The sequence below is a fragment of the Pteropus vampyrus genome, unplaced genomic scaffold (genome assembly GCF_000151845.1).
Source record: "Pteropus vampyrus isolate Shadow unplaced genomic scaffold, Pvam_2.0 Scaffold255, whole genome shotgun sequence".
Lineage (NCBI taxonomy): Eukaryota > Metazoa > Chordata > Mammalia > Chiroptera > Pteropodidae > Pteropus > Pteropus vampyrus.
Genome location: NW_011889036.1, coordinates 166,512 through 181,698, shown reverse-complemented (window position 1 = coordinate 181,698; position 15,187 = coordinate 166,512). Strand labels below are relative to the sequence as shown.

The following is a 15,187-nucleotide window of genomic DNA, read 5'->3' as shown; positions in this document are numbered from 1 at the left end:
CTTTCCTATGTCTTTTGATTGGAGCATTTAATCAGTTTACATTTAAAGTGATTACTGATAGGTACATTGTTACTGCCATTTTATTATTCATATTTGTTATTTCTCTTTTCTTTTTTTTACCCCTCCTCTTTTTACAGAAGATGCTTTAATATTTCTTGTAATGCTGAATTGTTAGTGATGAATTCCTTAAGCTTTTTCCCGTCTGGGAAGTTCTTTATCTCACCTTCCATTTTAATCGAAAGCCTTTCTGGGGAGAGTATCCGTGGTTGTAGATTCTTGTTTTTCATAACTTTGATTATTTCTTGCCATTCCCTTCTGGCCTGCAAAGTTTCCATTGAAAAGAGCAGACATTTTTATGGGGGTACCCTTGTCAGTAACTAGTCAGTAACTAGCTTCCTTTCTCTCCCTGCTTTTAAGATTCTCTCTTTGTCTTTGTTCTTGGCATTTTAATTATGATGTGTCTTGGTGTAGGTATGTTTGAATTCCTGTTCGGGACTCTTTGTGCTTCCTGAACTTTATGTCTAATTCCTTTGCCAGATTAGGGAAGTTTTCTGTCATTAGTTCTTCAACTAGAGTCTGAATCCCTTGCTCTCTCTCTTCCTCTTCAGGTACTCCTATGATTCGGATATTTTTATGCTTCGTGTTGTCCCAGCGGTCTCTTAAACTATCCTCATTTTTTAAATTCTTTTTTCTTTTTGTTGTTCTGATTAGATGTATTCAGTTACCTTGTCTTCCAATTCGCTGATTCGATCTGCTTTGTCCAATCTACTGTTGAATCCTTCTAGTGCATTCTTCATTTCAGTTATTGTATTCCTCATTTCTGTCTGGTTCTTTATTATGGTTTCTATGTCCTTATTAATGCTTACAATCTGTTGAGGTTCTCATTGTGCTCATCCATTCTCCCCATAAGTTCATTTAGCATCCTTATAACCATTATTCTGAACTCTGTCTCTGGTAGGTTCCTTGCCTCCATATCATTTAGCTTATTTTCTGACGTTTTTTTCGTGTTGTTTCATTTGCGGCATGTTTCTTTGTTCTCTCATTTTATTAGCCTCTCTGTGTTTGTTTCTATGGATCAGAAATATTTGTTTTGTCTCTCAGTCTTGGCCAGATGGCCTAATGTGGAAAGTGTCCTGTATGGCCCAGTGGCACACTCTCCCTGTTCCCTTATGTCTGGAGCTCTGGACGTGACCTTTGTTGTGGGTTGTGTGTGATCTTCTGTTGTCGCCGAGCCTTTATTGTTGTTAGTAGATCAGTGGGTGGAATTAACGTTCAGGCTGACTAATTGTGGGAATTGGCTGCACTCTCAGGATAAGAGTTGTTGTGTGGGGGCGGACCCCACCAAGTGGGATTTGCCCCAGCAGGCTTGTGTACTTGTTGCAACCACTCTTTGTGTGTATCATTAATGGAACTAGTCAGGAGTTGCTCCCTTGTGGTCTGGTGCCAGCCTCTAGATGCACTGGTTTTGTGGCCCCTTGGGAGGGGCTCCGCTGTAGGCCAAGGTCAGCCACTGCTTTTGATTGCTCAGGGCTACCTGGTGAGAACTACAAAACGATCTGCTGATGGTTGTTGCCTATGCTGGATTGGCTTCGATGTGGCTCCTTTATATTATTAGATGTAGGTGTTATGATCAGCTGGACTTCAGGTGATTCTCCACATCAATTACTTTATAATTTGGTTGTAATTTCAATGCGGACCTGGGAGGTGACGAACCCTGCTTTTACCTAGGTTGTAATCTTCCCTCCAATATCCTATATACACTTATTTTTTTTTCTTTTCCTCATGACTTTTGTTACGGTTTTCTGTGCTCACATTTCTTTTTATTGATGTACATTATTTACTGATTTTTTTACTAAAGGCCTAGAAGAGGTCAACTTTGATCTTGTCTGTATGTTAGAAAATGTCTTTATCTTTTTCTTATACAGATAGCTTTGCTAGGTGTTTAATTTAGTTTCTTATTTATTTTTCCTCTTGTTATTTAATATTTCAGAGCTTTCATATCTTTATGGGAATAAAGCACTAAGGATGATGAGTATAAAAGAAGATGCATGCAGAGCTTGCTAATCAAGTTGCTTAGCAGATGTAAGGTTGTCAATAAAGACAGTTGTTGTTGTTATTATTATTATAATTTTAAAAAAGTGCATTCTCAGAAAATGACTGCTTAAGACTGAGGAGAGGAAGTTCACACCAAAAAAACTTGGATAGTTGGCATTACTGGGACTTTAATTCTTAGCCCTTGGATATCTTCAGCTGTGGTCATCTGCAAAATACATACAGATTATACAATCTGTTCATGGAAATCCAAGGTAGGACAGCACAGCCAGCCTTGTGCCTCTGATGCTTTGAGCTGCTTATTGGGGAAGGTCTGTTATAACTGTCTTGTTGTATTCTGTGCAGAGAAATATTTTTGAAAGACTCTTTTCCCTCAGATATTCCCTGAGTTTTATTCATTTTTACATACAAACATTCTAGATTCTCAGTATTGCTCTAGATTCAGTCTTCCTAGATACCTAGATACCTAGTCATTTCAGCTCCCAAGTCCCAGGGATGATTGCAGAGTCATGTCTGATCCGCTCTTTCCATTTTGGCCTATTTTTTTATATTGGAGGACCCATGAAGAAAGAGGTGACATTGAGACAGATTGATCTGGAAGTCCTGGTGAATCTGAACTTCAGAGAATAAAGTAGTATAAGGGAAACTTGAGATTACCATGGCTTTGGAGGTGGAGAAAAATGTAGGAACAGATATGGGCATGATGGTTGACACAAATCAGGAGAGATGTGTTGCAGTTTCCTAAGAGAAAAAAATCTCACACTGATGAAGATATGATTTTAGATCATGGCAATTTCTGTGCCATTTTCACCTATTCTGGTATTTCTGTGGGATAAAATGATGTGAAACCACAAGACACAACTTGCAGTTGCCTTTCAGAACTTAATGAAAGAAAATAACTTTTATACTAGTCCCTCATAAACCAAAGGGACATGTGAAGAAGGGACCAGAGACTGTGTTCAACAAATGTGATTTATTTCTAATCCAGTCAACCTTCTTTGGAGTCTGACTGGGCAAAGAGAGCCTCAGGCAGATCTAGTCATTGCAGCTTTCTCAGGTCTAGGTGTGGCACACAATAGCCCAGACATCATAACTGAATCTCATAGTCTTCCTCCTTCTTCCGTAGGCACATGGTGACCTGTAAAGGTGAAGAGGGGGCCTCAGGATGGACTGTTGAGCTGTGCAAGTATGAGAGACTACAAGGCAAAAAGATGGCCAAAGCCACAGAGACCAGACATGTCCCTCTCCTTTTTTTTATTTAATTTTCTCCCTCAGTCCTTCTGTTTCTTTTCTTTTTTTCTCTTCCAGCTCTTTGTTTTTCTCTCCCCCTTTTCACTTTCATTTATTCTACCATTTTTCCTCTGATAACCCCTTCATTATATTTCTCTCTCTCTCTCTCTCATTCTCTCTTTCCTCCTCCTCTCCTCTCCTCTCTTCTCCCCATCACATGCTCTAGCTTATTTGAGGTAAACTGGCATACAATAAACTGCATACATTTAAAGTAAATGCTTTGGTAAGTTTTTACTATAACATTATAACTTATTGAACCATCACCTCAAGGATAGTGTACCCATCCTTGGAATGTCCATTATCCCTGAAAGTGTCCTCACGCTCCTATGTAATTCCTCCTTCCCTGCAATCTGCAGACACATTCTTATTCCCAGGCAACCACTAAACTGATTTCTGTCCCTATAGATTAGCTAGTATTTTCTAGAATTTGTTTATAAATGGAATGATACAGTAAAGATGATCTTCTTTGTCATCTTTCACACAGCATAATTATTTTGAGGTTTATGCATGTCATTATATGTGTTAATAATTCTTCCCTTTTTATTGATAAATAATATTTCATTGTGGGGATATACTACAGTTTGTTTATCTATTCACCTGTTGAACATCTGGGTTGTTTTCCACTTGGGGCTAGTACAAACAAACCTATTATAAACATTTGTGTACAAATCTCTTTGTATAGGCATGTGTTTTTATTTCCCTTGGATAAATTTCTAGCAGTAGAATGGCTTGGTAAGTGTAAACAGCCAAGCTACTTTTCACTAGCACTATGTAAGAGTTCCAGTTGCTTCACATATTCACCAACATTTGTTATAATGGGTCTTTTTAAATTTGAGCCATTCTCATATGTAGTGGTACCTCTACCACTATGATAGACTTGTGACTTTCAATAATGACTACTGTTGAGAAAAGAAACATGCAAGCCCACGCAGACTGCGAAAAATATTTACAAAACATATGCCCATCAGAGGACTTGTATTTATAATAAGTCATGTACCACATAACAAGGATGTGTTCTGAAAATGTGTCTTTAGGTGATTTCGTCATTGTGTGAACATCATGGAATGCACTAATATAAACCTACACATGTAGGCTATATGGTGTAGCCTGTTTCTCCAAGGTTACAAGTCTGTACACCATGCGATTAAATCAAGCACAAGGGAAAATGATGCAATCGTGAGATGAAATCAACATGAAATGTATGAGTTTGCTGCCAGCATAACACAGCATACTGTTTTACAGCAAACATTTTTCTATCAGTAGAAAGACTACATTCTAAGGTAATGATAAAAAGTATGATATAGTAAATACATAACCAGTAACAGTTATTTATTATCATTATCAAGTACTATGCACTATACAGAATCGTCTATGCTATACTTTTATGTGACTGGCAGTGCAGTAGGTTTGTTTACACCAGTATTACCACAAACATGTGAGTAATGTGTTTTTGCTATGACCTTACCATGCTTACAATGTCACTAGGTGATAGGAATTTTTCAGCTCCATCATAATCTTATGAAACCACCATCATATATGCCATTTATCATTGACCAAAATATTGTTCTGCAGTGCATGGCTATATATAAAATCACTCTTATGGCCCAATAGCAAAAAGACAAGTATCACTTCTTTGCTTACCAGAAAACAGCAAATCAGGCATGTGATGAGAACCAGGAATCCCGCCAAGCAGATGAGGATGATGCCCCAGAAGGGGAAATCTGGGGAGACAAGTGCTGGGGTGAGCAACTTCCCATCATTCCTACAGTGCTCCTGCTGTCCCCTCGCTGTGCCTCAACAGTCCTTGACATAGGTAGGCCAACTGTCATTATCATCCAAGTTCTTTTGTGCATGATTCTCTTAAATGAGTCACAGCAACAAGCTCTTCCCTCCCTAGGCTGAAGTTGCTATGAGGCTTACCAGAATTCTTAGTCAAGGCATTAGGTCTGTTTGGAGAATACCCTGAAAGTGAATAAAATGAAGAATGCACGTGAGTGTGTTGTACTCTTTTCAATAAAATATTTTCAAATACAAAGAAAAATAGAACAACATCATAACCATCTATCGTCTAGATTTAGCAATAAATATTTCAACCAATTGAAATTATATTTCATCAAATGCATAAATTATTGACTCTTGGCACTTTTGCTTCATCCCATATTTTCACTGAAATATTAAAGTAAAATAGATATCATAATGTTTCACCTCATTTCAGTGTGCATCTCTAAGAAATGAGGATACTTTGCTAGATAACCCAAGGCCATTAGTACACAAAAGAGCATTAAATCAAATTCATACCTCTGCACAGAGGACTGAAAATAGGCTGGACTATCTTATGAGGGTCACGGAGAGAATGGATCATCACAGTTGGCAAACCCACGGGATCTCTCTAAATATGTAAATTCCCACTCAAAATCTCTCTTTTCTGCCTAGAAACACATTCACCCCTCTCCTTTACCTTTATAAATTAATACAATTTTCTAGGATTTGCCTATAAAATAATTTCCTCCAAGAAAGCTTCTCTGATCATTACTCCCAAATAAGAATTGGTTCACATCAAATAATTTAAAATTGACAACTGCCTATTTTTGTCATTCCCAACTACAACATAAACTACATGAGGGTAAAGACACATAGCACCTATTGGGAATGGGAGGAGGGTTGCAGGTTTCCTATTTCTACATCTTCTCCCCATCCAACTTTTTAAGATGTGATGTCCAATATGGAGCTAGCAGAGGAACTTCTTAAATTAAGATTAATTTTAATAAAATAAAATTTAAAATCTGGTACCTCAGTTACATTAAAAATCACTAATGATAAAAATTAGTCACATTAGCCATACATCAGATACTTAATAGTTACATGTGGCTAATGCACTGGACGGCACAGATAGAAAACATTTTTTTCATCCTAAGAAGTTCTATTGGATGGTAATGATCTAGAGTATATACAGCTGTGGGCCAGGTCAGGCCCATTGCCTGTTTTTATACAGCCTGTGAATCAGAAAAGTGATCTATCTCACCACACCTTTCAAGGCTGGCTTACACATAGTTTGCTGTTTGGAGGCCCTCACTGACCACCTGGCCAAGTGGCTTTCAGTACAGAGATAAGGAAACAGAAGTCCAGAGAAGAAAAGTAGGTAAATCCTGGGGACTGTGCCACCTCCTGCCAGCCTGAAAAAGTTCAATGTTCCGGCCTTCATAATCCCAGGACAGGCCCCAGGTGTGGAAGTTGGACCTCATCGCACTCCTGCCCCAATGACCAATAAGACTTACCATCCACTAGGACACTGCTCCTGTCCAGGGTAAAGTTCTGCAGCTGGGTGCCATTCTGGGTCAGCCGCAGGAATTCTTCATAGATGGCAACTCTATCCATTTTCTGTGCCAATGGTGAGAAGTTGCACTGGGAGTCTACCCCAGTGTGGTTGCTGGGGGGGACAGACCTGGAAAGACACAAAGGATAAACAGGGGTATCTGGAATTCTACCCTGCCTCTAGCTTTCCTGCTTCCAGTTTCTGTCCAAGAGAGCTTTCTGCAATGATGTAAACATTTGTGACTGCATTATCCAATACAGTCTTATTAGCCATGTTTTTATTGAGCATTTAAAATGTGGTAAGTGTATGTGAGTGAGAAACTGAATTGCTCGTGTAATTTACTATAATGTAATTAATTTATAAATAAAAGAGCTACAGGGTTCTTTTGAAATGTTGGAGTAAGGACTTCTGAAAATCCACATAAACAATGAAAACAGAATAAAATGGTCAAAATCAATTTTTGAAAAGTCTAGAAATGAACCAAAGGTTTGTAACAATCTGAAGAGTGTTTAGTTAGAAAAAATGGCTGAATTATGGTAAAAGGAGTAAGCATTGTGGCATTATAACTTGCACTATTCCCATTCTGCTCTTACAATGTCCTCAGTTACTTTGAAAACCATCAGTCTCAGAACCATGGTAACTGTGAAAAACAGCAGCCAAGTAGCCATAGTTGGTTTGGAGTTCCCAAAAAAATGCATTTCAATTTGTTTTTATTTGATCTGTCTAGCAACTCCTAGAAATATTCCCATTTTCAGGGCTTATCTTTATTTGACTCAGAGCTTGCTCCTTGAGGAAAGCCTGTCCTCAGGGAACTTGACAAAAATAATCAGCAGTAACTGTTTTGCATTGTAGTTGCATGAGGGAGCAATATCAGTTGAAGCAGGTAAGAAGTGGGCCAAAAACTTAAAAGAAAAATTAGAGAATGAGATATTCATAGTAGATTTTGAAAATCTTCAATGTATTCGGAATTTAGAAGGCCACAAGTGTTCAGGGTTGTGTGCATGCCCGGGAAAGACTTGAAAAGATCTTAATCACTCATTTTTATCTGAATATTTGGCTTAATATATTTATATTTTTAATTTTATTTTTAGTTTCAAGTGTATAGTACATTGGTTAGACATTTATATAGTTTTTAAAATGAGCCCCCTAATTGCTCTTTCATGGCTTAATATACTTAAAAAATTGATTAATGTTATTCATCAGAATAATAGAACAAATACCACATTATCTTAACATATACCTACAAAAAAGAATTTCACAAGATACATCTTTCATGATTGAAAAAACAAAACACTCAACAAATTGGAGATGAAAAGAATCCTTCTCAACCTGATAAATAGCATCCAAGAAAATCTCATAGCTAACATTATAGTCAATGGTGAAACACAGAAAAATATCCTCTAAGACCAGGAACAAAACAATGATGTCTGCCTTTACCTCATTTGTGAATCACATTTTACTAGAAGTTCTAGTAAGGACAATTTGGCAAGAAAAAGAAATAAGACATCCAGACTGGAAAGGAAACTATTTTCTTTTGCAGATTACATGATATCGTATATAGAAAATCCTAATAAACACAAACACACACATATGATATTTGAATAATATCTCAAGATGTGTATAAAAGTGTTTAAGTGCAGAAGTTAGGGGTTACACTACTGGACAGCATGATTAGACTGCTGGATTTTGAGTCATCTTGTGATAGCTCCTCATCTTGCATTGATCATGAACTCAGGAACTGATTTCTTAAGGCACCAGACACCTCCATCTCTGCTGAGGTTTACAAAGCTTTCTTGAGTTTTTAAGCCAGTTATGCTCACTGGAAAAAGTTTTTTTTTAAGTAACAGCTCTATATACCTAGTGCTCTCTTCCATAACAGCTAGGAAATGAGTGATTATAACATCGGCATAATATTACTTAAAGAAGGCAGTGTCTCCTTTATTAAAAAGAAGTTTATAAAGTCATTAAGTCCTGTTTTGGAACTTACCTGAATACTAAAACTTGACAGTCTGAAAAATAACTCTTGATGCTGCTGTTTCGAAAGAGCTGGTTGAGCTGAAAGACATGGTAATGTTTCTTTCATCAGAATCCTAGGCTAGGTGGCCTCAGAGAATTCTCAGGCACTGAGAAAACTTCTCCATCTATATTTTCTTGTCTCAACAAACACTAACCCAGGTATGTGTACCAAAAAATTCTTTGTTCTAGGGTATGACTTAGCTACATGACCCTGGGATAGCTACTGAAACTTTCTGTGACTATCTCTTAATTTGTAAAACAGGATTAAGAATCTGTATTCATGAATTGTTATGAAAAGTCACTATTGGACTACTTAGCATCCATAGGTCATTCTCTACATGAAAACAGAGTGGACACAATTCCATTCTCACCACATCCTCAATATTTCTCTTGTTCCGTTGATGTTTGGTGGTGCCTGGCTGGGCTATGTCCTGGAAATAGAGTAGGTTGGTGACAGTGAAATTCAGCTGGAAATGCTGGGGACTGGGACTGCTTGTTGGCTTGTCTGTCAGCAGATGAACTAATGGCTCCATTTCTAGAATAAAAAAAAAAGTATAAAACCTCTGAGCAAGGTTTTAGCAAAGAGGTTATTCAATCCAGTCTACTTATTTCTGGTAATGTGACTTGAAGTTTTTAAAGGTGGGATACAGAATCTCTTCCATCCATCTACCCACTTTGAATCTATTCATCTGACTACCTGATCAACCCTCTTTCCATCAAGCATTGTGAGAGTTTACTAAGATGTTAAAGAGAGAAGACTGGGCCTCTCTGGGGCATAGCTGGCAAATGTAGGTACTGACCATCCCAGTAGGCTTCTGTTACATACCTTCGCTAACCTAGGTTCCTGATATGTCTTACTTCCTCTGGTCTTCTTCCCCTCTGCCAATCCATTTCTGTGTAGCACCCAGAAGATGAGCTTTTGAAAGCAGAACTCTGAGTGTGTTGTGTTCCTCTATAAATCATTCCAGTACCCAAGATAGTACGCCCACCTCTTTAGCCTCAGTAACTTCTCCCATGTCAAAGCATATGCCCTGTACTTCCTATCTTCTAGGTTAAAGATATATGTAGCAAAACTATCCATCTCAGGCTAGGTCATGTTTTCCATTACATCCCTGTTTCTTCATCACTTCCTTATGCAAACATTTTAAGAAAGTGATGTGTGTCCCTCCTTAAGATTCTCACAGGCTCTTGAAATCTCCTTGTAGGAATTTTCATAATGTATCATCAGTATTCATTTGCATTAAATATTTGTTGAATAAATGAATGAATGCATGACTCACAAATAGAGGGTCTAAGAGGGCAGTACAGGATTCTCCATCTTTTGGGCTGGAAAAATATATGTGCAAAAATAAATATTCCTTTGAGGATAATTGCTGCATGTTCTCTTCCTGCCTCCTGTTAAATGACCCACTGCCATGAACATGGGTCATCAACATGGGCCTCCAAGTAGCACTGCTTTTCTCTCCAGAGCCTATGTCTATTCCATTCCATTCTTCCTCACAACCCCATCTATTCAAGCCACGAAACTAGCCTCCTATCTTTACCTGTTACATGAATATCCACCAAGTGGTAGGTAGAACCCAGCCAGTGGGATGAAGCATTCAGGGTCTTGTCTAGAAAGACTTGCTTCACCATGTTTGGGTCCATACTGGAGGAAAACAATTCCTGGATGGTGACCAATATGGGGTCCAACCTAGAGACAAATACCACAATAATTCAGCCAGCATCCAATACTAGAAGAGTCTTCTGAGTTCTTGCTTTATAGAGTCGAAGACCTAGGAGCAAGCAGTGAGGGATTGATTATCTGGCTGCCTCTTTTCTTGAAATAGAGAAGAAATCCTGATCAAAAAGGAAGGTTTCCAGGAGTTGGGAATAGAAACAACAACAGTAACAATCATGAATATCTATTGAGCACCTCTAAGAAGTGACTTACACATTCCTTCACCATCACTCTGATGGAAGGTTATTATAATTATTCTCATGTTAAAGACAGAAGAACTGAAGTTCAAACTTCAGTATTCAAAACAATGTGCCTCATGATCCTCCTCCCCAGTGTAGATGGCCTAGTTCCTCCACTAGTCCCTCAGAAACCTGTGTTCAAACACAACTTGACAGTTCTTGGGCTGTTCACTTCACTTCTCTGAGCCTCAGTTTTCCCATCCGAACAGTGGAGACAATCACTGTATACACTTCATCTAGCTGTTGTGAGAATTAAATGAGATGATAATGCATGAAAATGCTCAGCAGGGAGCCTGGCCATGGTAAATGTTATTATTGGGCTGATATTAGTTGAAAGCACCCACAAGAGAAGAAGGTGATGGATGCTGAGAATTGGTGGCTCCATGAAATTAATCTTTTTCCCACCCCTGAAAACCTATGGAAGGAGATGGTAGGATTAGCTGACAGGGATGTGGGGGGAATAGTCACAGTGTCAGTCCTTTCAGATCAAAGATGTGCCATGAGAGCTCGGAGCCACAAGCCACCAACTCAATGCTTACAATCTCCTCAACTTACTTCAAGTCAGTAACCAGGCAGGCGAGGAATACATCTCCTAGCTGGCTCCCCCTGTAGAGTTTGGTGACCTAAATTAAGAGGAGAGTGTGAGTGAGATGGCGATCTCTTGCGGCTGGAGGTAGCTCCCAGAACTGGTGAAAGAATATAGGCCTTAAAGCAAAAGAGATCTGAGTTCAAATTCTGGCTCTGCCCCCAACACACTGTGTGACCTTAGGCATGCCACTTCTCTTTCTGAGCCTCAGTTTGCTCATCTGGAAAATGAGGAAGGCAGCCACAGCACTGCCTAGGGAAACTGAGAGAACCCAGAATATGTAGGTAAAGTTAAGAGTTGAAACAATCACTTAATAAATGTAAGTTAAACAGAGGAATAAGAGTGGTACTCAGGGCACAAAGAGATGGGAAGGGTGAGAGTGACCCTACCTTGTCCTGGATGTCCCTCAGCAGGGCAGTGTACTCTGAGGACGTGGGGTCTGGGTTGCTGAGGTTCCAGTTGATGATGCGGAAATTTAGCTGGTACTTGCTCTGGATAGACAAACTCTGCGGGGCATAGCCTGGGGCCACAGAGAGGAAGAAAAGACAGGAGGAGATGCTCAGCTTTTATCACATGGTGTCTCAAGGGGCCCCTGCCTGCAGTTAGAATTAGCCCAAATCAAGCCCATACCCTGGGGGCTGTGGGGACTCCAAAATGGAAAGTCATTCAAAGAGGGAGAAAACTTGAATTTTACAGGAATTGTCCTAAGCCAAGATTTTATGCTGGTGTTTTGTGCAGTTACCACTTCCTGCAATGTTCTTCTACCCTCTTCTTTTCCTGGAAAACTCCTATTCATGCTTCAGAAGCCTAATGAGAGGGAGCTCCAGGAGAGCAGGGACCTGCCTATCCCATCTTGTTCTTGTCATGTGCCAGTGCCTAGCACAGTTCTGGTCACATACTATTTCTTTTCAGGAAGCTCTCCTTGACTTGTCCTGCACCCCTGCTCCCAGAGCAGCTGGTTAATTAGTGTTGATGCAATTTTTCTGTCCCTAAGTGATCTTTAGTTCACTTGGCTATGAGTTTTTCAGGGACAGAACCTGTCTTCTATCTCTGTACCCAGCACAAGATTTGGGGCAGAATGGTCACACATGTGTGTTTGTTAAATGAATGAATACGAACTGCAGCAGATTCCCAAATATGAGGGGCTGAGTACTCATCCTTCATGTGTTCACTCATTCACTCATTCATTTGGGTACTACAATGTGCTGACATATGAAGAACTGAGGATCTAGTGCCACACTAGACAAAATCTGATTTTACAGAGTTGGGTAATTAAACAAGTAATTACAGTAGAGTGTAGTGTCTGTTTGGTGCTCATAGAGGGACCATGGGACCATGTACAGCAGGCTTTCTCATCAGAATTACTGATGAGCAATTACTGATGGGGCTATATAATTTTTGGTGGTGGGGTTCTCCTGTGCATTAAAGAATATTAACAACATCCCTAGCCTCTGTCTACTAGATGACAAAAATTTTTCTAGACATTGCCAAGAGTCTCCTGGGAAGAGAGTAGAATTGCCCCTGGGTAAGAACCACTGGCACAGCAGAACCTTGCATAGAAGAAACCCTGTCTCAAGAGTTCCCACATGTCTGTCATTTTCGGTTTTGAATTAAAATTCATTACATTAATTTGGTCAAAGAATACTACATTATTTACTGAAATAACAGGAAAGACCCTCTTTGTGAAGGTTGGGGAGGGTGTTCCCTGGCCAGAACTTAAACTGATTTCTTAAAGAGGAAATAAAATAGAACAAAGATGTGTACTGATTGCTGTGAATCCAAGTTCAGCATAAACACTCACCATTGACAAGGAGGCTGTCCTTGACCAGGGTGTAGGGGCCCATTTGGGTAACACTATGAGTCAGCTGGCTCAGCTCCCAGTAAAGTTGGTCTCTGTCTAGCCCATGATCCAAGGGGTCAGAGTGGTAGGTGCAGACAGCATCCACACTGGTGGCTGCTCCATTCTTCTCAGGCCTAGGGAGAAAGGCATGTAGAACTCTAGAGAGAGATCCTGAAATCTCAGGTGCTCCTCCTAGAAAGAGGGAGGAGCAAATGTGAAGCAAGTGGGAGGACTGAAAAGAGAATGGTCACCAAAAGTGGCCATTACTGTCAAATGCTCAGGAAAGAGTCTTACCTGAGGGAAATCAATTTGCAACCCAAGTAGTAGGGGCCCAGAATGCTCTTCTTAAATAAGGATCTAAGCTGGAGAGGAAGGAGGAAGAAGATGAGCAGGAAGGTTGAGTGAGGGATTGGGTGGTATTTATCCCCCCAGGAGCTGCTGGGACCTGGGTCTCACCAGGAGCTGCAGGACCTTCTCAGTGTGGTTGAACATGGGTGAGCCATTGCTCATGTCTGTTGAATACTGGAGATTGGAGATGGTAAAGTTAAGTGTGAGGTTTTCCAGGCTGTACAGTAGAGCTTAAGAAGAGGAGGGGAGAGATGGCAGTTACTGAGAGCTGGCCTGAGACCAGAATAGAGCCCTACATTCATGATAATCTGTTGTCTTCTTTTCCAGTGGCTCCACAAACCACCAGTATTATCATCCAAGTCAAAACCATCATATCCAAAAGCATCAGCTCCTCCTCCCTCACTTCCAAGTAACACTAATTCCTAATTCTACATGAAGAATGGTCCTCACATACATCCCCTCTCTCAATCCGTCTCCCAACCCAGTTCTTATTTTATTTCAGCTGGAAGAATATTCCAGCAAGCTCACTGGACACCCTGTTTAAAGTATGTTTCCTATATTAAATACTAGAAGAAATCTTCTGAAATCAAAATCTCACTATGGTCACCACTGTTCTATGTCATCCATGGCTCAATATGGTGTTTAGCATTAAGTTCAAGCTTCTTTTCCTGGCTCCCAAGTTCCTCCCCAATCTGGTTCCTGCCAGCCTCTCAGTTTCATTTAGTGATCTACTATATATTAAGATTTATACTTCAGGAAAACCAAATCCCTCTCAATTCTCTTTATACACTATGCTATTTCTGTCTACTGACCTTTTGCTCATGGAATCTCCTCTGTCAGGGGATACCCTTTCCAGGCTCTATTTGCCTAGAGCACTCCTACTCATTCTTAAAGGTTCTGTTTGGGTTAAATTTCACCAGAAAGCTCTTCCCCTCTAAATTATTCCAAATGACTCTTCCCCAAACATCCCACATCACATTATAATTGTCTTTTAATCTCACAAGATTGGGGTCTCCATGAAGGCAGGCATTAAACTGAACTGTTGTTATAATCTCTGTGATCAAGGTAATTGCCCTAAAACCAGGATTTCACATCCTAGATTACCAGTCCCTGTGTGACAATTGGTAGGTGGAGGTGTGGGGCTTGAGAGCTTCTCTTAGGAAGGAAAAGGGGCCCCTCAAATACCTGTGGTTGCTTCTGACTGCACAGGAGATGATAAAGCAGGCAGGAATGTGGTGGCCAGCTCAGGATCTGTGAAAATGGCAGTCATCAGAGAGGGAGAGAGCCCCCCACAGAGTGGTAGAAACACATCAAGCTCTCCTGGGCTCCAGCAGTGGTTGTCCCAGAACAAGCATTCACAGGTATATCATAAATGAAAGTGAGGAAAGGAGTGATTATGTGAGCAGAGGGATGAGCAAACCTATAAATGAAATGAATTCAAGAGAGTGAGAGTGGGTAAATAAGAGAGAGAATGAACAAAGATTACAGATAGATGGGTTGGCAGAAAAATGGACAAAGGGGATACCTGGATAGATAGAGGAAGAATGGACAAATCCAGGGTCCAAGAAAAAGCAAGAGGAATAAAGACAAGGAAGAGACATTGGTGGAGTGGAAGGAAAGAAGGAAGGAAGGACAGAAGTAGGGGAAGAAAATGGATAAATGATCAGAAGGATAGACAAATGGTCAAAAAGAGAAAAATAAATACAAGGAAGAAAAGTTGGAGAGATAGATGGAAGAACAAACAGGTGAATAAGCAGGATGGTTGAATGGAAGGAAGGAAGGA

The 15,187-nt window shown here is 40.0% G+C and overlaps 1 protein-coding gene across 1 annotated transcript in view; it reads right to left on the bottom strand.

Annotated features, from left to right (window-relative positions):
- Nucleotides 1–3,051: 3,051 nt before the first annotated feature.
- LOC105301928 (mucin-16) overlaps nucleotides 3,052–15,187 on the bottom strand; it is a 142,897-nt gene continuing 130,761 nt past the window's right edge. Inside the window, exons 46-58 of the mRNA XM_023520274.1 lie at nucleotides 14,590–14,655; nucleotides 13,513–13,634; nucleotides 13,351–13,418; nucleotides 13,018–13,190; nucleotides 11,606–11,736; nucleotides 11,186–11,253; nucleotides 10,216–10,364; nucleotides 9,043–9,206; nucleotides 8,643–8,710; nucleotides 6,618–6,784; nucleotides 5,263–5,304; nucleotides 4,984–5,063; nucleotides 3,052–3,190 (exon numbers count right to left, since the gene is read on the bottom strand). Of these exons, the coding sequence (XP_023376042.1) occupies nucleotides 3,140–3,190; nucleotides 4,984–5,063; nucleotides 5,263–5,304; nucleotides 6,618–6,784; nucleotides 8,643–8,710; nucleotides 9,043–9,206; nucleotides 10,216–10,364; nucleotides 11,186–11,253; nucleotides 11,606–11,736; nucleotides 13,018–13,190; nucleotides 13,351–13,418; nucleotides 13,513–13,634; nucleotides 14,590–14,655 (1,349 nt within the window). The 3' untranslated portion in view covers nucleotides 3,052–3,139. The remainder of the gene's footprint in view (nucleotides 3,191–4,983; nucleotides 5,064–5,262; nucleotides 5,305–6,617; nucleotides 6,785–8,642; nucleotides 8,711–9,042; nucleotides 9,207–10,215; nucleotides 10,365–11,185; nucleotides 11,254–11,605; nucleotides 11,737–13,017; nucleotides 13,191–13,350; nucleotides 13,419–13,512; nucleotides 13,635–14,589; nucleotides 14,656–15,187) is intronic.